The sequence below is a fragment of the Littorina saxatilis genome, linkage group LG12 (genome assembly GCF_037325665.1).
Source record: "Littorina saxatilis isolate snail1 linkage group LG12, US_GU_Lsax_2.0, whole genome shotgun sequence".
Classification (NCBI taxonomy): Eukaryota; Metazoa; Mollusca; class Gastropoda; order Littorinimorpha; family Littorinidae; genus Littorina; species Littorina saxatilis.
The window spans coordinates 55,916,724-55,942,861 of record NC_090256.1 but is presented as its reverse complement, the minus strand read 5'-3'; the positions used below and the strand labels follow the sequence as shown (position 1 = coordinate 55,942,861).

At 43.2% G+C, this 26,138-nt stretch overlaps 3 protein-coding genes across 13 annotated transcripts in view; 1 reads left to right on the top strand and 2 right to left on the bottom strand.

Annotated features, from left to right (window-relative positions):
* LOC138982286 (uncharacterized) overlaps nt 1–2,173 on the bottom strand; it is a 30,343-nt gene extending 28,170 nt beyond the window's left edge. For 3 of the 4 annotated variants that reach the window (XR_011460822.1, XM_070355543.1, XM_070355545.1), the window contains exon 1: nt 1,845–2,173. The gene's annotated coding sequence lies outside the window, so the exon portion shown is untranslated. Of the gene's footprint in view, nt 1–1,302; nt 1,627–1,844 lie in introns of those variants that run through there. The other variant, XM_070355544.1, reaches the window with a different exon arrangement.
* LOC138982295 (uncharacterized) overlaps nt 1–26,138 on the top strand; it is a 333,833-nt gene that overhangs the window by 195,859 nt on the left and 111,836 nt on the right. The window lies entirely within an intron of this gene.
* LOC138982284 (natural resistance-associated macrophage protein 2-like) overlaps nt 9,341–26,138 on the bottom strand; it is a 53,109-nt gene continuing 36,311 nt past the window's right edge. For 6 of the 8 annotated variants that reach the window (XM_070355537.1, XM_070355539.1, XM_070355540.1 and 3 more), the window contains 11 exons: nt 25,791–25,929; nt 24,716–24,871; nt 24,044–24,202; nt 20,929–20,976; nt 20,596–20,628; nt 19,982–20,101; nt 19,481–19,704; nt 16,673–16,829; nt 15,825–15,875; nt 11,458–11,581; nt 9,341–9,886 (listed from right to left, as the gene is read on the bottom strand). In XM_070355537.1, the coding sequence (XP_070211638.1) occupies nt 11,501–11,581; nt 15,825–15,875; nt 16,673–16,829; nt 19,481–19,704; nt 19,982–20,101; nt 20,596–20,628; nt 20,929–20,976; nt 24,044–24,202; nt 24,716–24,871; nt 25,791–25,929 (1,168 nt within the window). In that variant the 3' untranslated portion in view covers nt 9,341–9,886; nt 11,458–11,500. Of the gene's footprint in view, nt 9,887–11,457; nt 11,582–15,824; nt 15,876–16,672; nt 16,830–18,536; nt 18,733–19,480; nt 19,705–19,981; nt 20,102–20,595; nt 20,629–20,928; nt 20,977–24,043; nt 24,203–24,715; nt 24,872–25,790; nt 25,930–26,138 lie in introns of those variants that run through there. The other 2 variants (XM_070355534.1, XM_070355536.1) reach the window with 2 other exon arrangements.

Here is a 26,138-nt window from a genome sequence, read left to right as displayed (position 1 = left end):
ACAGCCGCCCAATTAAACACGATGGGTCACTCCAGAGCAAGCAAGCGGTAACTTGCCTGTAGGCTACACGCAGGTAGGTAAAACTCTCTGTTACAGGTGCCTTGTAATTGCTACAGTCGCCACGCGCAAAGACGATGATGATACGTCACGAGCTCATCTTGCGTAGGCAGCTTTAGCCTGTTCTAACCTGTTGATAGTTTGTGTTTATACTTTGAGTTCAGTGGCACTATCAGTGTGACAAAGAGACTCGGATTTTGTTCTTTGGAAATAGACGTTGAGTTCTATTGGAAATGTCCATTACATTCTCTGTGTGTTAATGTGGGGGGAGGGGTAGTGTGTGTGTGTGTGTGTGTGTACGTGTGTGTGTGTGTGTGTGTGCGTGCGTGCGTGTGTCGTGCGTGCGTGTGTATGTTCGTGCGTACGTGCATGCGCGCGCACGCGGAGTTTGTGTGAAAAAAAGACCATCTATAATTGAAATCGTCTGAACTTCATCCGGCAGTGTCTTTTTGTCATTGACACACAGGCAACTACTCTTCGTTGAAATTTCTACTGCGTTCGCAATGAAGAGAACATTCTCCACACAGTATTCGGTTGGCCATGACAACCTGTCATAAAGTGAAGATTTAAAATCTGACAGCTCGCAGGTCGGTGTAAAACAGCTGTCAGATTTCAAAAGGTATGCTGAGGTATTAAAAGACGACCGCTTTGACATGCAAGACTAGGTAAGCGGCACAAAAAATGTCAACAGAGAAATCTGATATGTACCCGCTATAAACACCACTTGAATGAGGCTCTAAATAAACATAAGTCTATATCCGCAGTCAACAATGCCATGGTCTGATAATTTTACGCGGTTCGAGAAAAAACATGATAACTTCCTCCGGATTTTTCAAGTAATAACAAATGCCAGAGAAATGTGATATATAGATATATATATATATGGCTCGCCAAACACACACACACACGCGCACGCATGCACACACGCACACGCATACACACACGCACACACACACGCACGCACACACGCACACGCATACACACACGCACACACACACACACACACACACACACACACACACACACACACACACACACACACACTTACAATGACACTCAAGATAAACTTGAACTGACGTAATTCAATCTCCGGAGTCAACAAGGCCGTGGCATGATTATGCGGTCCGAAAAGAAAAAATAACTTTCTGAGAGCTATGGTGTACCGCTAAACTGAAAGCACGTTATAAGTTACTGAAGAACTCATGACAGTCAAAACAGACTTGTTCAACTCAGACTACATCTCACCTTTATAACTTGAAGATCCGATCTAAGTCAAACACCAGACCCGTGAAAATGTGATCGGCACCTCCAGAAACATGCCGCTTTCAATGATGACGAAAAACTTCAGAATGTGTACACACGCACTGACATGCAGTCATAAAATTAAATCCTTATACAGTGACCTGCTTTGAACCTTTACAAATCACAGAAACTCAGCAGCCGAATACGGGTAAGCCTAAACCTGGACTTTCCGTTTCTTGCAGGTGTTGACAAAACTCGAAACCAGTGAACAGAAAGTCATCTAAATCTCCAGAAGTGGTATCCTAAATCATGTCACTTATCACAAGAACTAAGAGAATTTACAGATTGAAATATTTACACTATTATAGAACCAGAGACTCTGATAGAACTCGGCAGTCCCAGTCAATGCAGATAGAAGACTCCTCTGAAAAGCCAGCGCCTTTGACCGCGCAGTTCTAAAAGTCTACCTCTATAACATGCTTGATTTGGCACACACGTAAATCAATGTAAGCTATAGAAAACCTCTGAAGATAATCTCAACATACCTGTTTTCGGTGTCTTCACAAATTGCAGTCAAGTAATCCTTCTCTCCACTAACCGCGCCGAAAAGACTCACAAGCAAGCAAGCATTTCCGGAGGTTTGTTTCAGGGAACACTTTGTGCGCGACAACTTTTGAATGTTTCCTTGTCTACACAGTTGTACGTGTGTGCGTGTGCCACTTTTTTACTCCCCGGTGGTAGGGAGCGCGCAAACAGGAAACACACGCGTTGTGTGAGAGAGGGGAGAGAGTGAGGGAGTGGATTGTCTATCACAAGCACACGCGAACGTCTAGTCACACCGTGAATCAGGGCAGACACATTCCCTACCCTGTTCAATGTTTCTCTCTCAGTCTATCTATCTCTCTCGCTGCATCCTTCTGTTTCGCCCAGTGATTTCAGTGAATACGACAGTTGAAATTGTCACGAAGAGGGGTATCCGCACAGATGTTTTTATGTCTGCATGATTGTGTGTTCAAGCACAGAAAAAAGAGGACAATGAATAAAGAAAAGTGTGCATCTCTGTGTTGCGAGGTTCACTGTAAGTAGACAGGGGTTGGCGGGGTCTTTACAAAGCGCGTGCTGAATCGAAAAGGTCTGAAAGTGAAAGTGGGTCTGGGGAGTTTGGTGGGTGGTGGCGTAGTTGCTGGGACATAGGCAGACACTGACAGGCTTACGCAAGCTTACATAGGCACACACACACACACACACACACACACACCACACACACACACACACACACACACACACACACACACACACACACACACACCTCTATATTGAGGATAAAAGTCGATGGTGTATGTTTTCCAATGCTTCTTGTTCTCTGCTGCTGTTTACATTTAAAGCGCTTTCTTCTCTTTGTTACGGCGTGTATGGTTATGACCAGACACTGAGGAAAACGCTACAGTCTCATTTACTTCTAACTTTTTCATATGATCTTGATTTCTTGAGTTTCTTGGATTCTGCATCAGGAAACTGTTTTCAAATGTCCAGACTCCATTTTCGGAACTCTCACTCTCAGGCCTTTCATCGATATCTAGCCGTATTCACTGCGACTAGCCATTATAAAAACCGGTACTTCATTATGAGTACGACTATAGGCTCTCACAGCCACATAAAAACGGTCACTCCATTTCACTAAAACACAACGTTTGTGAAAGAAACGGTCAAACAAAATACGAACCGGTTTGTATGACCGGTTGCCGATTTTACATCCGGGTTTTTTTTTTTTACAATGTTTCCAGTTTAGTACAATACCGGATGTTTTGGGTTAATGCAAGAAGCGTGTCATATTCAGATCATCATAGCAACCACGTAACGTGCGCACCTCATTACAAGCGATTTGGGTTACATGACTCAACGGCACGTGTTCTTTTATGGATATGATGCGGTTTAATGTCCCTGAACGGTAGAAGAAACGCCTTGAAAGGTTCAGGAGAAACCGGGTTAACAGGCTATTTAATTGACAATAAACTGCGGGTTCCCTATTGTCCATGACTCGTTATGATCGCTATTTGGTTATTACGAAAAATACATCTACAGACAATTTTGAACGAAGGGTAACAAGACCAACAGCAATGTAAATCTTGAAAAGAGGTTTCAGCAACAAAACAAAAACAAAAAAACAAAAAGTTTTGAAAGTAAGTAAGCAGTCTGTTTTGGATTTTTTTTTTATTTCATCAGTGGCTATCATAATGCTCTCACGCGATCACAAGTATGCAAACGTAGCCTAATACTCAGGGGGTACGCAAAAGCTCTGTGCACTTTTTTAAATGAATACCTTTAATCGAGTTTTGTGGGTGGATAAATGAATAGAAAGGTAGGGAGATGACGAATAAACGGCGAATTTCATAGGAATGTTAGCATAGCTGCCTGTGGATCGAGCCGAAGATATTAGCCTCCCACTTGGAGGCGCATGACCGCATTACCACAATACCATATTTAGCTCCGCGTGACGTTCGTCGTCACACTGAAGAAGAAGAAAAAAACCTCAAAATGTTCACTTTTCTTTCCGGATGTGACGTCACGTGCACGAGGCAATTTCTGGAGGTACCCGGAGCAAAAGGTCGTTAAACTTTCTGCACTGAGAGGCCGTTTTCCGATTTGCATCAGTCAAACTTTGTGAGGGATCGGGGTGGTGCAAATAGGCTTAGTGCTAAACCTGTTTTTGTATTAATGTATATAAGCGAATGGAATAAGTAAGCGAATTCGCTGGGGCGAATGAAAACAGGCTCGCCTTTGTCATTTTCAAACGACCGTAAGGGGCATCCCGCCTAATAAAAAATATGCACCTGCATGCACTAACACGTACAGGTGCGTGTCGCAAGACAAAAACTAAACACCCAAACACATTGCAACTGTCAGACGAAGGCATTAGATGATAGTGACAGCGCTCTGAAAGCACCACAGGCGCCGCAAAACACTATTACTTCTTGTTTCTATTCGAACTAAACGGAATGTGTAGTCGTCAGAATCATGACATCTTTCTGTTGCCTGTTGGGCGAGGTACAGACACGAAGATGGAAGAGGTGTACACGCTAAAGTGTAGCGGGTCTCTGTCAGCCCTGTTCACCTTTGGTGTCTCCTCGCTTCCTGCCACTCTTAGCGCGGAAAATGGACAATTGTGAGTTAGGACATTACATTGCTGGTGCTGTGTTTACTACAACCAGTGACAGTGCGGAAAATGGACTATAGCATTGTGGCTTAGCATGATGCATAATTGGTGCAGTGTTTTTGCTGAGAAGGGATTTTGCCGTGATGTGTTGGGCGCATACAAAATATCGTGCTCAATTACATTTTTGTGCTTGAGGCATGTGGTTTTTTGTTACGCAATGGCTATTTTGCCGGTACCGGCAACGTAGCCTGTAGGCTATGTTGCCGGTACCGGCAAAATAACGATATGTTACGGTAGAGGCTATTTTGCCGGTTGGACGCTGCTGAAGCTAGTAAAGTGAAACGTCTAGTCGGATTCTCCATCTCACAAAGGCAATACACAAGTAATCTTCAATATTTGTATTTCTGATGTGCAAACTTCAAATGCAATTACAACCTTGTCTTATACACGAATAAAAGCCATATCTCTCTCTCTCTCTCTCTCTCTCTCTCTCTCTCTCTCTCTCTCTCTCTCTCTTAAAACACCAAATACACTAATTTAACTGGCAAATATCCGATGATCTCTATGCAAGGAATTAAATACTGGTTATTGTCTCTCTATGATCATTCTCGCTGACTCTCTGTCTCTATGTGTGTGTCATGAATCACATGAAATAGATTGAATATACGGACGTTGAATATACAACAAGTCATCGTCACATCTCTCTCTCTATGATCATTGTCGCTGACTCTCTGTCTCTATGTGTGTGTCATGAATCACATGAAATAGATTGAATATACGGACGTTGAATATACAACAAGTCATCGTCACATCTCTCTCTCTATGATCATTGCCGCTGACTCTCTGTCTCTATGTGTGTGTGTGTGTGTGTGTGTGTGTGTGTGTGTGTCATTCATAGCAGTTCCTGCAGAACCAGAACTTGGTTTTTGGTCTTGAGCGTTTTCCAGCGCATTGCAGATGGAGGGATCTGAGACATGAATCACATGAAATAGATTGAGTATTCAACAAGTCATCGTCACATAGTGCACACACAGTACGGAGAGAAGACCGTACAGCCGAGTTGACGTGTTGGACGGCTGTCCAACCGTCCGTGTCGAAATATCGCCGAACTTTCATGATGGATATGTTCACGTCCAGTACTGCTGTGGGTAACTGCTAAACGGATTCCTTTGAAGTTCGCCTTTCAGAGCACGGATTGTGTCTGCCTCACCGACAAAGTAGCTCAGAATTTGTCTGTCTCGATCCACCGAGGACTTCTTTGAAAAGGGAACCGGTTTGTCAACCTTGCATTTTTTCCGGCGAGGCAGTCCAATAGCATTTACTACTTTTCCTTTTGGTCTGCCTCTCTTCCGGGATTTTGGTGGTAACGTCACATTATCAAGAGACGTCGACGTAGGCCTTGGTGCGGATGAACCCTCCTCGTCAGACGTCGTAGGCCTTGGTGCGAATGAACCCTCTTCGTCAGACTGTGGTGTTGTTGTTGGTGGTAGTGGGTTTGGGGCGGCTGTCATATCATACACTAGTTCCACAACCGCTACATGAGACGTCGTAGGCCTTGGTGCGACTGAACCATCCTCTTGAGACGTCGTAGGCCTTGGTGCAAATGAACCATCCTCGTGAGACGTCGTAGGGCCTGGGTGCGAATGAACCATTCTCGTGAGACTGTGGTGTTGTTGTTGGTGGTGGTGGGTTTGGGGCGACTGTCATATCATACACTAGTTCCACAACCGCTACATGTTTTCCAGATCCCCACATTTTTACAACAAAATCTAACACGTTCAATTTCTCTTGGAAATCAAAGTTGTTTTCTGCAGCTAAAGAAGCCAATTGTTGTCCGAGGTGGAGTTGATAATAAAACTCACTATAAAAGTTCAAATTTGTCAATCAGTGAACACTTCTCTCCCCCAAAGAAATTCCCATCAGAAACTGTCATTTATTGGTGAGTATTTAATCACAGGCGGTAACTTTCACTTTACTAGCTTCAGAGAGAGAGAGAGAGAGAGAGAGAGAGAGAGAGAGAGAGAGAGAGAGAGAGAGAGAGAGAGAGACTCTACCGGCAAAATAGCCTCTACCGCAACATATCGTTATTTTGCCGGTGCCGGTACCGGCAAAATAATAGCCATTTTGTTATTGTTAACACTGAAATTGAGTAATAAAAAAAGCAATAAGAAACTGATGTACTTTAGATTTTACTAGGACACCCTCGCGAGCGTGCACAGTACTTTAACAGAGAGCAAACACACACACACACACACACACACACTGATACTCACACACACAGCTGTTGCAAGGTACGAAGCTTAGCAGTCTTAGCAGACGGGGAGAACCTTGGAAGTGAATGAAACAGACAAACGCGGGGTGAAAAGCAATAATTCTGACTTTGAAATTCCATTCATTCCGTACATTTTATACGTTCGTCAGTGTTCAAGGGACACAACTACATGGCGCGGACTGACGACGGTGCGGCCGGAGAGCTTTTTATGTGGGCCGGGACACTGTTCTTGAAAAGGATAACGTAACGGAATCAACTCACCTTGGCTGAAGACAAAGGGCACACAGTCACAACACAAAATGAATGTACTTGAATCAAAATCAAGTTAACACGCTGCACTGAAACTAATGTCACCACACTGCCAAGCTGGCAGTTCTGAACTGTCCACACAATCCTACAAGCTGCACACAACTCACACTGATTTCAAGGAGCGTGTCCCCCGTCTGTTTATGGTCTATGGTTTATGAGGGACACTTTATGATTGCACAATTGTCATTGCCCTAGCTCTGAAGTCTTCTGCTGGGAACATAAAACCACTGCATGATAAGCGTAGGAGGAACGAGGGCCCGGCCATAAATTATCTCTTCCGTGATCGTTTTATGCGGGGTCAAGAAAGAAAGACCTCTGCTAATATTCATATCATTGTTCGGATCTTTAAGATCTCAACTGTATTTGTTTTAGGAGAGATTAACTCTTTGACATGATTTTCCGTCAAAATGACCAAGTACTCAGTGTCGTTCAGTCTACTGCTAATGTTCATATCATGGTTCTGTGCTTTAAGATCTGTGCCGGATTTATATTGTGTGAGACGGAAATCTCTCACACGACATTCCTGCCGCGAAATGAATGTTGTATGCAATAAGAAGGAAAGATACTGTCATTGATTCAGCCCTGAAATATCCATGTAAGTTTTGTTTAAATGTCAGGAACGTCGTTAAAATTTGTCATCAGAGATATACAGTATATCGTCTGGTGTCTTTCACTGATTAGAACTATACGCAAGAGCGTAGAACGTTGAACAAGCAACGCCCAATAAAAAGTCTTCGTTTTCTCGTTATTATTATGTGTATGTTCTACGACTTTAAAAGCACAGTCCTTCCAATGTTCGGCTCTCCATCTCAGCTCTAGCCAGGCTTTTCTTTCTTTCTTTCTTTATTTGGTGTTTAACGTCGTTTTCAACCACGAAGGTTATATCGCGACGGGGAAGGGGGGGAGATGGGATAAAGCCACTTGTCAACTTGTTCACAAAAGCACCAATCAAAAATTTGCTCCAGGGGCCTGCAACGTAGTACAATATATTACCTTACTGGGAGAATGCAAGTTTCCAGTACAAAGGACAACATTTCTTACATACTGCTTGACTAAAATCTTTACAAACATTGACTATATTCTATACAAGAAACACTTAACAAGGGTAAAAGGAGAAACAGAATCCGTTAGTCGCCTCCCACGACATGCTGGGGAGCATCGGGTAAATTCTTTCTCGTCCCAACCAATATGGGACTCCCCCTAACCCGCGGGGGGCGCTACATCGGATAAAAACATCCTCCACTCGGAAAGATATTAAGAAATGCAGCACCCTGACAGATTTTTATTTTTCATTTTAGTTTAGTGTAATAATTTCATGAAAAGCCACTAGTGTCCGTTGAAAACATGAAATCCTAACAAAAATCCTAGTCTGCACAAAGAGCACCAAGGCTGTTAGAATATCTTTTGGTACAAAATTCAGGACGGATGGTCTTATCCCTTCGAGTCAAATCGTTTACAGGAAATGTGGCAGAGCGCTATATGAGGAACACTGATTAGAGCTTGCGGTGATCATTCTTTTTCTTGAGGATGAAAGTCGTTTATTCATTTCAATGCTTGTTATTCTCTCAGATGCCAGGAGATTGGTTCCGTATAATTCTCACTTTCTTTTGTTACATATATATCGCATATATTTAGAGCGGTTAAGAGTTATTTTTTGTATCAGTGACAAGCTCAGCACAACGTAAACAACTGTTTTAACGGCCACACTTCCACTTCGAATATACTCATATAAGCAGAAAGTAAACAGAGGAAGCAAAGCCAATAGTTCGAGTTATTTGATACGTATCTGACACCTGTGGTGCAGTTTATTACCAGATCGTAAATAAGCGGCAGGTGGGAGTGACATCAACATACGAGGAATGCGGGTTGAAAGGTAAATGGTCTGGAATGCACAACTGGCGATGTCTCCACACACAGATTCGATCAATTCAGGGCAAGAAAATGTTAATTTCTGCGAATCAGCTAAAATTTAATGCAGGGTTGTGTTATGTAGTGACCGCTGTGCATTGGTATGGCCTGTGTGAATTGAGAATGTTGATGTCGAAAAGGCTCCGTGGTTATTTAGCAGTGTACACACACACACACACACACACACACACACACACACACACACACACACACACACACACACACACACACTGTGACACACATTTGCAGACAAAACCTCCCACCCACACACAGACAAACACTCACACACACACATGCACGCACGCACAGACGCGCACACGCACACACACACACACACACACACACACACACACACACACACACACACACACACACACACACACACACACACACACACACACACTTTAGCTCTTTCTTTATTTTTTTCCCCCGTTGTGGTAAACATTTTACAACTCTAAACTTCATAGCGGCAAAACCTGGAAAACATGTCAAGAAAGAACAACAAATACAGGAGAATCGAAGTTCGTAATGAAATTAACACAACTACGTCAGCTTTTATCATTTGCAAATGACAAATGTGCAGTGCAGCTATTTCAAATCGACAAGGCACATAGCAACAGGACAGGAGACTTTGGATATATTGCATTTCAAGTGTTAAATGTATTACTAAAGCTCACACACAGGTGAACACACACACACAAGCACATACACACACACGAGTGAATACACACACTCAAGAGAACACACACACACACCTGACACACACACACACACATATATACACACACACATACACACACATATCACACACACACACACACACACACACACACACACACACACGGTTTTTAAGATACGCACTAAAACACACTTCAGCCCACGCTTTCCTGCAACTCTTCTTCGAAACTCTCCAATGACTGATGCGCTGTGTCGAACGAGAGGCACTGCAACAAAGCAAATAATCACAATCAGTGTGTGTGTGCGTGTGTGTGTGTGTGCGTGTGTGTGTGTGTGCCGGGGGTGTGTGTGCCGGGTGTGTGTGTGTGTGTGTGTGCGCGTGAACGTGTGTTCATGAGTGCGTGCGTGCTTGCTTGCGTGCGTGCGTGTGTGTGTGTGTGTGTGTGCTTGTCTATCTGCCTTTGATTCATGCAGTCTGCCTTTAGGGTTGTGCATTCTTCCAGAAATTGATGACAAGACATTTTCCCCATTAAGTTTTCTTGAAATGTTATCATCAACTCTTCTGATCTATATCAAATTGACACTTGTTTACAAAATTGATAAGATCATTCTCGAAACCAAATCATTAGACATTAGCCAAATGCTCCAAATTCACTTCTAGCTGAGGCATATTGCGCTACGAAACAACTCTACATTTTCCCCATTAAGTTTTCTTGAAATGTTATCATCAACTCTTCTGATCTATATCAAATTGACACTTGTTTACAAAATTGATAAGATCATTCTCGAAACCAAATCATTAGACATTAGCCAAATGCTCCAAATTCACTTCTAGCTGAGGCATATTGCGCTACGAAACAGCTCTACTTCTTGTTCGGCGTAACTATCACCACAAAAAAACCACGCAAAACAAAAATTGCAAACATAAAAACCAACAAATAAACAACAAAAATATGGAACCACATGCACCAAAATAAAAAGACACTTTTTCTTCAAACGTGCACATTTGCGTAGGATAAGGTACGGAACATAACAGATCCAGTGTACTCGAAAACAAATCGAAAATTGTACTCCCTCACGCATAAACGAACCCACGAAGAGACCACGCACGCACGCACGCACGCACGCACTCATTCATTCACTCACTCACTCACTCACTCACTCACTCACTCACTCACTCACTCACACACACACACACACACACACACACACACACACACACACACACACATCCGCGTGCCTTCGTTTCCCCTTCTTTCTTCCACTTATTAATTACAGTAGTACCCGCAATGAATTGACACCATTGGGACCAAACGTGTCTCCAGACTGCAGTATGCTTTCATTTCATGTCAAGTAACTTTATTACCCAATCGTTGGGTAATTCAGGTTGCTTCCTCCCAGTGGAAACCTGGCAGCAACAAGAACCGCGTTACCCAGATGAGGGCTTGTTTAGGTGTTATCAGCTGCCACCTGCGTCGGTGGCAGAATGACCGAGGTCTTTTACGTGCCACTGTGGTGACAAGGGAGTGGTATATGGATAACATCTCTGAGACTGCACATAAACATGACTCGTGTCCATCCCGGCCCGGATTCGAACCCGCGACGAAAGGATCGCAAGTCCAGTGGTCCACCAATTGGGCTACCAGCCCCCCCTCCTCTCTCTCTTTCTCTCTCCCCCCCCCCCCCACCTTTGGTGAAACTTATCGACTTAGGGGCAACAAAAGGTGTCCTTTCATGGGAGGTGTCCTCTCATCGCGGGTACCACTGTACTCGTAACTCCCAGACACACTCAACTCTAGACATAATGAATACAATGCACCACAAGGTGATAATATACTTGTTAGTATTAGGTTGAACCGTGGATGTGGGAGGGGATGGTGCTAAATATTGGTGGCATTGACGCTGGAAGACTGTCCGTAGCTCATTGGATCCGCAAGGTCAAATCCTGTTTGTTGCAACATCTGTCAGACACAAACCACGTGCATAGTAGGCATTCCTTTCAGTGTGTTAGTGAGTGCGGTTGGTGTGAAGATACTTTGCGTGTCGTGTCAACGACCATATAAACCGTCACCGATCGGAGCAGTCTTTTGCATGGGATCAGAGCATCCTCTTACCTCAGGTAAAACAAGTCGCGTAAGGCGAAATTACTACATTAATTTTAGTCAAGCTGTCGAACTCACGGAATGAAAGTGAACGCACTGTAGTTTTTCACCAAGACAGTACAGCTTCGTCAATACGGAACGCGGATCGTATCAACTGATGCAACCAAGATTTGATGCATCATTTTCACAATTTGATGCATCATTTTCGTATCGGATGCATCATTTTCAAAAAGGATGCATCATTTTCCAAAACTGATGCATCCGATACGAAAATGATGCATCCTTTTAGAAAAGGATGCATCATTTTGATGCATCATTTTGATGAATCACTTTCGGTTTTGTATGCATGCGAAAGATCATTCATTTCCGGTCTTTCCGTAAGAAATGCCTGAGCACGGAAAAACTTAAAATGACATCTTGACGAATATAAACAGATTGGTTAGATAAAACAAAAATAAACGTACAACATACCATTAAATAGGGAACAAGTCAAAGTCACGGCATTATGCATTTTAAGGCATTTTTTGTTTTGTTTGTGGTTTGTTTTCTGTGCACACGAAGTTTTGCCGCCCTTGACCTTCGACTCAAACTTTCGTTTTCCGACGTTCGTTTCGCTTCGTATTCCGGTTCAAATTGTGCTTTTTGCTCGGCACTTTCCGGGAAAACCCGCAATTCTGATGCATCCAAACGATGCATCAAATTGTGAAAATCATGCATCAAATTCTTGGTTTTGGATGCATCAATTTGATGCATCAGTTGATACGATCCGCGTTCCGTACGTCAATCCCCGCTAGAAGGAAATCGCTCACCTTCCACGTGCAAAACGCAGTGAAATTAACACGCCAGAATAGCGCGGTAGCGTATTGTGCGAAGCAGGAAAGCGCGCTTTTCTGTATTCTTGTTAACTTTCGGAGCTCGTTTTGAATACAACCTATCATATCTATATGTTTTTGGAATCAGGAAATGATAAAGAATAAGATGAAATCATTTTTGGATCGATTTCTTAAATTTGTATCGTAAGACTAATTAATCTATTTTCGTTAATTGTGATCACATTTTAAGAGCAAACATGACATATGTATATATTTTTAGATTCAGAATATGATGAAGAATACGATGCAATCAATTTTAAATCTGTTTGCGAAAAATCGATTTTAATGACAACTTTAATGAGCAAACTCATTAATTAATTTGTAAGCCTCCAAGCTGAAATGCAATACCAAAGTCCGGGCTTCGTCGAAGATTACTTGACCAAAATTTCAACCAATTTGGTTGAAAAATGAGAGCGTGACAGTGCCGCCTCAACTTTTACGAAAAGCCGGATATGACGTCATCAAAGCTATTTATCAAAAAAATGAAAAAAACGTCTGGAGATATTATACTCAGGATCTCTCATGTCAAGTTTCATGAAGATCGGTCCAGTAGTTTTCTCTGAATCGCTCTACACACACACACACACACACACACACACACATACACACATACACACACACAGACACACACACACCACGACCCTCGTCTCGATTCCCCCCTCTACGTTAAAACATTTAGTCAAAACTTGACTAAATGTAAAAAGTAAAGGTTACCCCCTGACCATGTTTGGTCGTAGGGGAGCGAAATGTTAGAGATCTCAACTTTTCTAGGGCAAGCTTTATGATCGGAGGGCGGTGCCCATCTCCTCTCCCTCGCTGCCTTCGCCTTCCACGATCCTTCCGGTGCCTATTTCCAGCTGGATGGACTGGAGAGCGCTCCAGAAAACCCCTGTGCCACTCCGGCCGGCTCTTACCACTTGGACACATACCAACAAGTCAACAGTCTGGCTACTTCCTATGGAGAGTGTCAATTTTGGGTTGAATTATTTTTGTAGTTGACACCAGGGTCAATAATGTGATATTAATTCATTTACAAACAAGAAAATCAAATGCTTTCACACGACTCGCCTTCGTTACCCCCGCCCCTCCCTGAACCACCTTACCCCTTGGAAGACTCCGTCCCCTTTAAGACATCCAACAAGACACTTTCAAGACCCTGTTTTATGAGATATTCTGTTCAAAACCTCTGGAGGTTTACCCTCATTTTCAGACCTGATTTTCTTAGGGTTTTGTAGGTCTTAAAGGGAGGATTCCACTACCTCAGTATGACCAACCCCCCCCCCCCCCCCCAAAAAAAAAAAAAAAAAAAAACCAAGAAGAGCAAACGCTCGATCGAGTCACTTTCGCAGTTCTGAATATTATATGAGGCATCAGATGGACAGGAAGAAATTGCTATTCACAACACAATGAGTCACGTTCACATAAAATTTGAGCCCGGTCACTTTTATAGTTTCCGAGAAAAGCCCAACGTTCAGTTGTGTGTTGCCGAACAGAAAAGGCTAGTTATCTCCCTTGTTTTTCTGATAACGTTCGTAAAAGGCTACAGATGTAAATACTTTGATGTAAAGAATAATCCTACAAAGTTTCAATCACATCCGATGAACTTTGTCAAAGATATAAAATGTCTAATTTTTCCTTTGACGCTGACCTGTGACCTTGAAAAAGGTCAAAGGTCAACGAAACCATCGTTAAAGTGTAGAGGTCATTGGAGGTCACGACTAAACAAAATATGAGCCCGATCGCTTTGATAGTTTCCGAGAAAAGTCCAACGTTAAGGTGGTGTCTACGGACGGCCGGCCGGACGGCCGGCCGGACAGACTAACACTGACCGATTACATAGAGTCACTTTTTCTCAAGTGACTCAAAAAACTGTTCTAGCTTCTTAAAATTATGTTCAAGAGAACTTTCACGTTCGACTGACCTGTATCAATCCATTTAGTTATCTAACCCTGAGAATATTTTACATATTCAAACTTGCATAACCCCCAACCTGCTTCTCACCACCATCAATAGCCTGACATACTCAACATCCACCACATTTTGAAAAAAGAGAATTTTGTTTTAAACAAGAATCATAATAATACTAACTTTCTTGACCAAATTGTGACGGGGTTAAACCAAACTAGGGTCAGGTTGGCAGATTATCAAACCCTTAAAGTATTCAAAGTTTCAAAGCTCTAGCTTCAAAAACGCCTGAAATAACGTCGATGTTGAGTTATTATCAATCGAACATGAACCCCTGTGACCCTAACATTTGACGAGGGTCAATCAAACTTAGGTCGGGAGATTATCAAACCCTAGAAGTGTGCGAGGTTTCAAAGCTCTAGCTTCAAAAACATCCGAGATAACCTCAACGTTAAGGTTTTATGAAACGAACATGACCCCGCTGTGGTTCGTGCGATCATCAAACCCTAAAAGTGTGCAAAGTTTCAGAGTTGTAGCTTGAAAAACATCTGAGATAACCTCAACGTTAAGTTTTTTGTCCATAGACGGACGGCCGTCTAGCCGGCCGACCGACCGTCCGTCCGGCCGGACATACGGACGGACACATATGAATCCTAAGACTCACCAATTACTCAGGTGAGTCAAAAAATGGTACTTTTCACAGGTAGCACACACACTGTTGATGTTCGTGTGTTTCTAAGTGGAAGGATGCTCTTTTCTCGTGTAAAATCCGGAACGGATCTGAGATGGTTTTAGATTTTGTTCAGTGAGTGTGCTTGGGTGTGCATACATGAGGGCGTGTGAACGTGTTTGTATTAGTAAATAACCCATGCTAGAAATAGATGGGTTTTTCTCAATATTCCTAAAGGCGACTTTAGTGTTGTAACATTCTAATGCTAGAAAGCTTTTCACTCCACAAGCGCACAATTTAGTAATAACAAACACAAAATCCACATAGGTCAAAATAATAACATAGGATCTTTCAAAAAACACTCCTCGAATCAGAATCTTTAGCCCAGAAAGCTTGATTTTTTAAATGAAGCAAAGGGCAACCCCCGAAAGACCAAAACAAACTTCTATTTTTAACAACACAAAATGTGTTAGTGCAATAAAACACCGACATTTATTTATTTATTTTTTTTCTAATAACCAAAGAGAAAAAGACAAAAGCCTAAAAAAACACGAAAACCACAGCAGACCTTTCACTTTACCCACAGAAAAGGGGAAAAGACTAGCACCCGACAACGGAAGATCGTGCAACCGAAACCACGTGAAAACGGACTTACCGGTATTCGTTCTAGGAAAGTCGCTCCCATGGCGTGCATACAGTGAATCGACTGAAACAATATCATTTCATCATGTATGTTCCTGGAAATATGTGTCATTAACGGGTTTGCAGTGCATTTCTTGGCAGAGTTATCGACCAAAAATAAAAGCCAATACATCCATTCAAGAGAGACGTCAGTAATTATTAGAATTCAAAACTATATCAAACATACTGACTGACTCCCAAAGAATAAATAAACAAATAGCAAACAAATAAAATACAAACAAAAATGTGTAAAATGACCAAGCATAAATGTCTGCACGCGAAACTTTGCGGATGCTCGACTAACTTAAAACGAATTACAAACAAAACAAAAAAAAGTGTTGAGTGCAAAGGTCAAAGCGTTGAGACCGGAGGTAATGATGCTACTTTGTCTACTTATTACCAGAAGCACGAGGGACAACTGCCGAAGAAGTGACAAGGGGCAAAACACTGCAGTTTTCACACCTAGAAATCTCCCCCGAATACGGAGTATGACTGCCCAAATGGTGTGTGTGTGTGGGGGGGTGGGGGGGGGGGGGGCGGACATACATACATGTAAGAGCCCACTCGTTCACAATACGTGCAAAACTAAGCGTGGGTGGGAATTGCAGCCCAAAAATGCAGATGAAGTAACCCCAGAATTCGATTCATTTCCTTATCGTTTATTTTTCAAGGGACATAACCAAAAGGCAAACTACTGGCAAAAAGCGTTAACCTGGCACAGTAAGCTCCATTATTGATAGTTGATCACCCTATCAACCCTCATCTCAAGAAAGCGTAAGCTCGAATTTGATCCAAATAATCCGAAACAGAATGTCCACCTACCAAGTAAGCCACAAAAGCTAAATAGGCGACGACGACGATAGCGATGGGAGCGTAGATGTAGGCTTTTGACGGCAGCTCCTGGATGTAGACCACCACAAAGTACAGGTTGATGGCGATCACTGCTATAGACAGGCCCGCCGCTATCGCCTTCATGACCCTGTATGGTACAACAGTACTAGATATACACCACCACAAAGTACAGGTTGATGGCGATCACTGCTATAGATAGGCCCGCCGCTATCCCCTTCATGACCCTGTATTGTACAACAGTACTAGATATGGACCACCACAAAGTACAGGTTGATGGCCATCACTGCTATAGACAGGCCCGCCGCTATCCCCTTCATGACCCTGTATTGTACAACAGTACTAGATATGGACCACCACAAAGTACAGGTTGATGGCCATCACTGCTATAGACAGGCCCGCCGCTATCCCCTTCATGACCCTGTATTGTACAACAGTACTAGATATGGACCACCACAAAGTACAGGTTGATGGCCATCACTGCTATAGACAGGCCCGCCGCTATCCCCTTCATGACCCTGTATTGTACAACAGTACTAGATATGGACCACCACAAAGTACAGGTTGATGGCCATCACTGCTATAGACAGGCCCGCCGCTATCCCCTTCATGACCCTGTATTGTACAACAGTACTAGATATGGACCACCACAAAGTACAGGTTGATGGCCATCACTGCTATAGACAGGCCCGCCGCTATCCCCTTCATGACCCTGTATTGTACAACAGTACTAGATATGGACCACCACAAAGTACAGGTTGATGGCCATCACTGCTATAGACAGGCCCGCCGCTATCCCCTTCATGACCCTGTATTGTACAACAGTACTAGATATAGACCACCACAAAGTACAGGTTGATGGCCATCACTGCTATAGACAGGCCCGCCGCTATCCCCTTCATGACCCTGTATTGTACAACAGTACTAGATATGGACCACCACAAAGTACAGGTTGATGGCCATCACTGCTATAGACAGGCCCGCCGCTATCCCCTTCATGACCCTGTATTGTACAACAGTACTAGATATGGACCACCACAAAGTACAGGTTGATGGCCATCACTGCTATAGACAGGCCCGCCGCTATCCCCTTCATGACCCTGTATTGTACAACAGTACTAGATATAGACCACCACAAAGTACAGGTTGATGGCCATCACTGCTATAGACAGGCCCGCCGCTATCCCCTTCATGACCCTGTATTGTACAACAGTACTAGATATAGACCACCACAAAGTACAGGTTGATGGCCATCACTGCTATAGACAGGCCCGCCGCTATCCCCTTCATGACCCTGCATGGTACAACAGTACCCAATATTGACGGACTGTGTGATGATATCTTCTGCTATGGTCTGTTGAGACAGTGATATCAAAATCGAGACCGGAGGTCGAGATTTTGATATCACTGTCGAAACAGACCAATGGCAGAAGATATCATCACACAGTCAGTCAATGTTAGATATATTGCTAATTCTCTGGACATTTTGTATTTTCTGTAAAGAAATTACAAAAGTATTTGTCTCAGTTTTGGCTGTTCCATATTCCTCCCTCTGATTATTATTTCTTTTTGTTCACTCTTTTCTTGTACTTTTCAGTATTTTAAAATGTCTTTCCTTTCAAAAAGTCTTTAGTTACTTGCTCAACTAAATTCTGGGATAATTACATTTTCATATATATTTGTTTGTTTTTAAAATTAGGTGTTTTTGTTTTTGAAGTGGGGAAGCAATAAAGAGGTCGTCGATATCAAAACTGATATCGACGGAAATGTCGTCGATATCACTTTTGCACTGAGCTCAGTTTTGCCCAATTGACCAATGGAAATCCACGTAACATATGAAATAGCAATATTACTAGATATGGACCACCACAAAGTACAGGTTGATGGCGATCACTGCTATAGACATGCCCGCCACTATCCCCTTCATGACCCTGTATGGTACATTACAACAGTAATAGATGCAGACTACCACAAAATACAGGTTGATGGCGATCACTGCTATAGACAGACCCGCCACTATCGCCTTCATGACCCTATATGGTACAACAGTAATAGATGTAGACCACCACAAAGTACAGGTTGATGGCCATCACTGCTGTAGACAGGCCCGCCGCTATCCCCTTCATGACCCTGTATGGTTCAACAGAACTAGATATACACCACCACAACTGAAGTACAGGTTGATGGCGATCACTGCTATAGACAGGCCCGCCGCTATCGCTTTCATGACCCTGTATGGTTCAACAGAACTAGATATACACCACCACAAAGTACAGGTTGATGGCGATCACTGCTATAGACAGGCCCGCCGCTATCGCTTTCATGACCCTGTATGGTTCAACAACAAAAGTATTTCATTCGTGCACAAAGTAAATCTCTTGATGAAAAAACAGACCACAACCAAGTACATGTTGATGGGGATCTCTGCTAAAAATAGGCACGTCGTTATGATAATCCTGCATCCTATTACAGAAATAGCAATACAATACTTTTGGTAATACGCTTATCACGTGATGTAGACCACTTCAAAGAACAAGTTTATGGCGATCACTGCTATAGACAGGCCTGCCGCTTAGTATCGCCTTCATAATCCTGCCGGCAAAAAAAATAAAGTATTGTGTCGTCTGTCAGTCGGGAGATGTTGGGAAGTTGTGTAAGTCAAAATGACGACGAGAGCAAAATAAAACTGTGGCGACATGACGACTTTGAATCAAGGTACTTTATAGTGGTCCTACCACCCCCCCCCCCCTCCCACCCCCTCCAACACACTGTGCAACCTACCGTCCATTAGCAAAGTCTGTCATGATGTGGTGTGAGCTGGTAAAGGTCAGTATGGGCAGCAGGGCGAAGGGGAGCTGTAGCGACATGAGGACGTTGAGCAGGTCGTTCATGGTGGTCATGTCGTTGATGCCGCTGAAGATGGCGACGAAGATGGTGGGCATGATGGCGATGGTACGAGTCAGCAACACTCGCTGCCACCGCTTCCACGTCAGGTTCAGGAAACCCTGCGTCACAAAAATGCCCAGATCAGTAATGGTATAAGCAATGGTGTATTTTCATTGCATATTCCCGAATTAACCCCGTAAAAGTGACTTGAAAAGGGTTTACGATGTGAGTAGAAATGAGAAGCCGATGATATGTATCGCTGCGCGCTATAAACACTGCTGCGTGCCTGTCCGTTGATTGCTTCCCGATCCTTCGCACCTGCTTGTGTTCTTATTTGTTGGCTTTGTTTTGCGGTGACACTTTTGGCTAAATATTGACGATGCATTGTCCACTCACCTCCATGACGAACTGACCAGTGTAGGTACCGGTCATCGTGGAGCTCTGTCCAGCCGCCAGGATGCCCACTGCCCACACGTACATGGCCGCCAGTCCGAACTGACACCCTAGAAACACGCCCTGTAACACACACGTACACATGCGTAGCCATATACGCACAGACACACAAACAGACACCCATGCACGCGCGCAAGCATGCACGAGCGCACGCACACGCACATAAGTACGCACACACACACACACACACACACACACACACACACACACACAAGCACGCGCACACACATACATACATACACACACACACATTCACACACATAGATAAATAAAGTTTTACCTAATTTATGCATAATACAACACAATAATACCACATGATAAAATAGAACGATTTTTCTTGTCTTAATTGTTGAATTCATTTGTGTGCCCACGTACATGCGTGTATGCATACAGACAATAATTGTGTATGTCTGTGTTCTTGCATTCTCATTTGTATCATGTCTGCGTGCGTCTGTTGCGTATTGTAAAAGCTTTTTCTTGACCCTACCACAATTGAAAGCCTTCAAAACTTTTTCTCATTATTAAGCTTAAAATGTCAAGCGTAATTACGAACTTACCCCTTTGAAAATGTCGACTGATAACGTCGAACTCTGAAAAGGAAAACACAAAACTGTTATCTGAAGTTCATTCAATTAAATTCAATTCAATAAAACTTGACTGTCTGAATGCAACAAACAGACATTTTTCTTCACTAATTAGAAGTAATCAACCACCATTACTTTTACATTTCAAACACACACACACACACACACACACACACACACACACACACACACACACCACACACACACAACCCCCCCACCCACACACACACACACACACACACACACACAAACACACACACACACACACACACACACACACACACACACACACAGGAATATACTTACATTGAAAACATCAGCGTGAGGGTTGCCTTGAGCCAGACAGTTATTGTACTGGAACGGAATAATGTCATCATTAACACATCGTTAAGTTTGTTTGTTTGTTTGTTTGTTTGCTTAACGCCCAGCCGACCACGAAGGGCCATATCAGGGCTGTGCTGCTTTGACATATAACGTGCGCCACACACAAGACAGAAGTCGCAGCACAGGCTTCATGTCTCACCCAGTCACATTATTCTGACACCGGACCAACCAGTCCTAGCACTAACCCCATAATGCCAGATTGCCAATTTTAAAGTCTTAGGTATGACCCGGCCGTGGTTCGAACCCACGACCTCCCGATCACGGGGCGGACGCCTTACCCCTAGGCCAACCGTGCCGGTACATCGTTAAGTGCACACATCACAAAATATTCATCGCACTGATTTTTGCAGTGTGGACAAATTAATTACCGAATTTTTCAGGTCTAGCAAACTAAAACTTTAGTAAACTGAATCTTCCGATTTTTCTACGGAGCATCTATCGATAGAAAAGACAGACGGTGAAAACTAAATCAAGACTCGCCATCACTGGCACTGATACTACCGCCACCATTTTCTTAAAAATCATGGAATGCTTATTTCATCGTTTCATTTAATCTTTTTACATTTAGTCAAGTTTTGACTAAATGTTTTAACGTAGAGGGGGAATCGAGACGAGGGTCGTGGTGCATGTGTGTGTCAGAGTAAACTACTGGACCGATCTTTATGAAATGTTACATGAGAGTTCCTGGGAATGATATCCCCGGATGTTTTTGTCTTTTTTTCGATAAATGTCTTTGATGACGTCATATCCGGCTTTTTGTAAAAGTTGAGGCGGCACTGTCACACCCTCATTTTTCAATCAAATTGATTGAAATTTTGGCCAAGCAATCTTCGACGAAGGCCGGACTTCGGTATTGCATTTCAGCTTGGTGGCTTAAAGGGCAGCTGTTGGGTTGTGGCTCTCAAATCTGTTCATCAGAATGAGTTCTCATGTAACTGAAACTATACTTAAAAGTTACTTGGTGATTTTAACAGCTTGATAACACAAGTCCGAAGATTTTAGACATGCTACAATGTCTTTAATCGAAGAAAGTTTGCATTCTTGGCTGAGTCAATGCAGCCCGCTCGAAAATTACTTCCCTTGGACGCGTGACGTCAGCCGAGGAATCGGCCGGGTTGAACGGTGCTCTCTTTATACCGTGTAGTGAGCGCAATCGGGTTGTCTAGTCAAGCCCTCAAGCATACTTCACGGGTAGGTGAAGAGAAACTTAGGATGGGGTGTCTTCTCCCAGGCCAAAATTTCGCAGTACTGAAAACGGAGTTTATTAAGTGTCTTCCATCCCCCTCCTGCTTTTGTTCAGGTGTTCCCACTTAAACCCTGTTTTTGTTCAACTTATTGGCATATAATGTCACGCATCGAGGGACACAAACACACACACACACACACAAACACACTCACACACAGACACACACATGCACCCACAAACACACACCCACACCCACACACACCACACACACACACGTGTAATCACACACATACACACACACACACACATACGTGTTATCACACACACACACACACACATGTGTTATCACACACACACACACATACGTGTTATCACACACACACACACACACAAACACACAAACACACACACACACACACACACACACACACATACACGATAACCATCACAATCACAGTTTGACAAATTCATCTTTGATTTTTTTGCGGCCGAACCCTCCTCCCCCATTTTCCACACTAGATCCACTGTTTCATCTTTGTCTTCGTCTCTCTTCCCTTTATCTTATCTCGTCTACCTACTTGAGTGAGTAACTGAAGAGGTATTGTCATTATCTCTTTCCTAGATTTTCCCACCGACAGAGTTGGTTTTTGTCTTGAATTCAGTACCTCACACGTACACGGTAATTGGCGTGACACCTCAAGCGGACCTTCTTCAGTGTAAAGTGTCTGCTGACCAGGGACACGAGGGTCTGTGGTTGAGCAACTTTATGGGATACCACCACCCTAATACTTTACTTTGTGCAAGAATCAATCACGCGTACAGCATTACAGATGCCCAGCTGTTCTCTGCATTGTACTGTAAACTTCGCAGCGGCCTTATCGGGTTCCTCGGATGACGTCACTGCCAGGCTAACGCTGCGGCGTCTCTTCTTGTGCTGACAGAGTTGTCGGTCGCGGATTTTGAGTCGTACAGCCTGCCAACTGCTTCGTTTTCTTGCGGATTGTGAGAACTAGCAGAAAGTTTCACTCATTTTCATGGTTTCAAACTAATGATAAAAGTGTCTTCTTCTGGACCAAATCAACAGTCTTTAGTTGAATCAACTCGGAAAACTCTTAAACGCGTGTTTGCACGCGACTCAGCGCATTTTTGAGGCCAGGCAACCCGACAGCTGCCCTTTAAAAATTAATTAATGACTTTGGTCATCAACAATCTGAAAATTGTAAAAAAACAATTTTTTTTTAAAAACGATCCAAATTTACGTTCACCTTATTCTTCATCATTTCCTGATTCCAAAAACATATAAATATGTTATATTTAGATTAAAAACACGCTCAGAAAGTTAAAACGAAGAAAATGAAAAATATAAAAATTATGATCAAAATTAAATTTTCGAAATCAATTTAAAAACACTTTCATCTTATTCCTTGTCGGTTCCTGATTCCAAAAACATATAGATATGATATGTTTGGATTAAAAACACGCTCAGAAAGTTAAAACGAAGAGAGGTACAGTAAAGCGTGCTATGAAGCACAGCGCAACCGCTACCGCGCCAAACAGGCTCGTCACTTTCACTGCCTTTTACACTAGCGGCGGACTGCGTTCAGTTTCATTCTGTGAGTTCCACAGCATGACTAAATGTAGTAATTTCGCCTTACGCGACTTGTTTCTTCCTCTCGTGTTTCTTTTTTCATCTTCCTCCATGGTGTTAACAAAAAAAATACTTCCTTACCTTGCATCACACGACACAACCACCACAACAACACAACCACTCCAGACAACATAAATCCATACACTCACGTCAGCGTAAATAAAGAACCTCCTATCGTATCACAGACAGCCAAGAACACTCACCACTTCAGAAGAGGTTTTCCCGTAGAAGCCCTCAGCGAAGACAGAGACGACGAAGACGTTGATGAGGAAAGAGACGAACAAGGCGATGGCAGCCTCGATGAAGAAATACTTGTTGGCCTCCTTCACGTCCTCTTTCTTTGTTCTGTCTACCTGACGAGACTGCAATGAACAAATGGTGAATAATAAACAAATTATACAAATTATCAGAAAGACAAGCAAATGCTAATACGACTCACCTTCGCCATACCTTTCATGATTCGGAAACAAACAATCTGCTGCTCTAGCTCAATAGCCAGTTACGAAAGTGACAATGTTATACTTTTTGACCCCTTTGACCCGGACGCGACCCTACTTTGATCCGGAAGTAGTCTATGATCAGGAGCAACCAGAAAATTATATATCGGTTACATTTTCTTCCCTTTTCGTGATTCTTGATTTGATTTTAAAATTGGTATCCTCTGTTGGACATTATTTTGGTTGTGTTCTGCAATCATTATGAACCCCAAATGCATCAGTACCACTGTGTGTGTGTGTGTGTGTGTGTGTGTGTAAGTGTGTAAGTGTGTAAGTGTGTAAGTGTGTGTGTGTGTGTGTGTGTGTGTGTGCGTGCGTGTGTTCGTGCGTGCTAACGTACGTACGTGTGTGTGTGTGTGTGTGTGTGTGTGCTCTCACCTTGACGAGTGCAGAGTGCAGATAGATGTTGTGCGGCATGATGATGGCCCCAATGATTCCCACAGCCTGTAACAACTGGTCCGGTCCGCAGCCCTCACAGTACGGCACGAACAGCCCCTTTAACACCTGGCCCTGGTCTGGTGCCACCCTGACGTACTGCAACACACATCAACTCTCAAATCAACACTCAAATCAATACACACACCAACACTCACATCAACACACAGTACGGCATGAACAACCCCTTTAACACCTGGCCCTGGTCTGGTGCCACCCTGATGTACTGTAACACACATCAACACTCAAATCAACACTCAAATCAATACACACATCAACACTCACATCAACACACACATCAACACACAGTACGGCATGAACAACCCCTTTAACACCTGGAGCTGGTCTGGTGCCACCCTGATGTACTGCAACACACATCAACACACAGTACGGCATGAACAACCCCTTTAACACCTGGAGCTGGTCTGGTGCCACCCTGATGTACTGAAAATTACGTTCTGTCAGTGTTACAGATTAATTTCGAATGTCATTTACTGATCTTCTAACCCCGGTCTTTTTTATATGAAATTGTGACTTCCAAGCGTAGTTTAACACACTCCTTCTAACTTTGCATCTTATCTTATGATGTATAATGCTGTGTTCAAAGCGAAACTGCGCAATAGTTTTTGCATTTTTATTAGCGAATGTACTTCTTCTGGCCTGCATTACCCTCAAAGAAACTGGCCTCAAAAGTGAAATTTAACCTACCCAATAAAACCCTGCATTTGAAAAGGTTAACTCTAAAATGTAAGTTAACAGAACTGCTTCCTCCTGCTCCTCCTGTCGACAGATCGACACAATCAACGTCTTTCTAAACAACACAATGCCCTGATGGCACTACAGTGGAATCCCCTTTTAAAACCGCCAATAATCAAACACAATCAGGCATCAAAGGCGAGGGACAGGTTCTCAAAACTGAAGTGAATTTAAGGCTGCCACCAACGTCTGTGAAAGCAGGGTCTGGGGGAAGGGGACGGTGGCTTTGAAAAGTTTGTTTCTCTATATCAGCAGTTCATACCTCGTATCCAAAAGTGACGGCCATTATGGTGATGAGGATGCAGAAGAAGGCCTCCAGTTTTCTCAGCCCGTACTTGTCCATCAACAGGAATGTGAAGGTGTCTATTATCGTGATCAGTACTCCTGCGTACAGGGGTATTCTGTGCACACAACACAACAAAATGAAAACATGCACGTGAGACACAATGACCTCTCACCGCCAAAGAAGCAGTAATAAGGAACATCGACTAAAAACTAGTCCTGCAGCAGGAAGATGAATGTGTCTATTCTCGTGATCAGCACTCCAGCATACAGACGTATTCTTTGCATTCAATACATCACAATTAAAACATGCACGTGAGACACACTG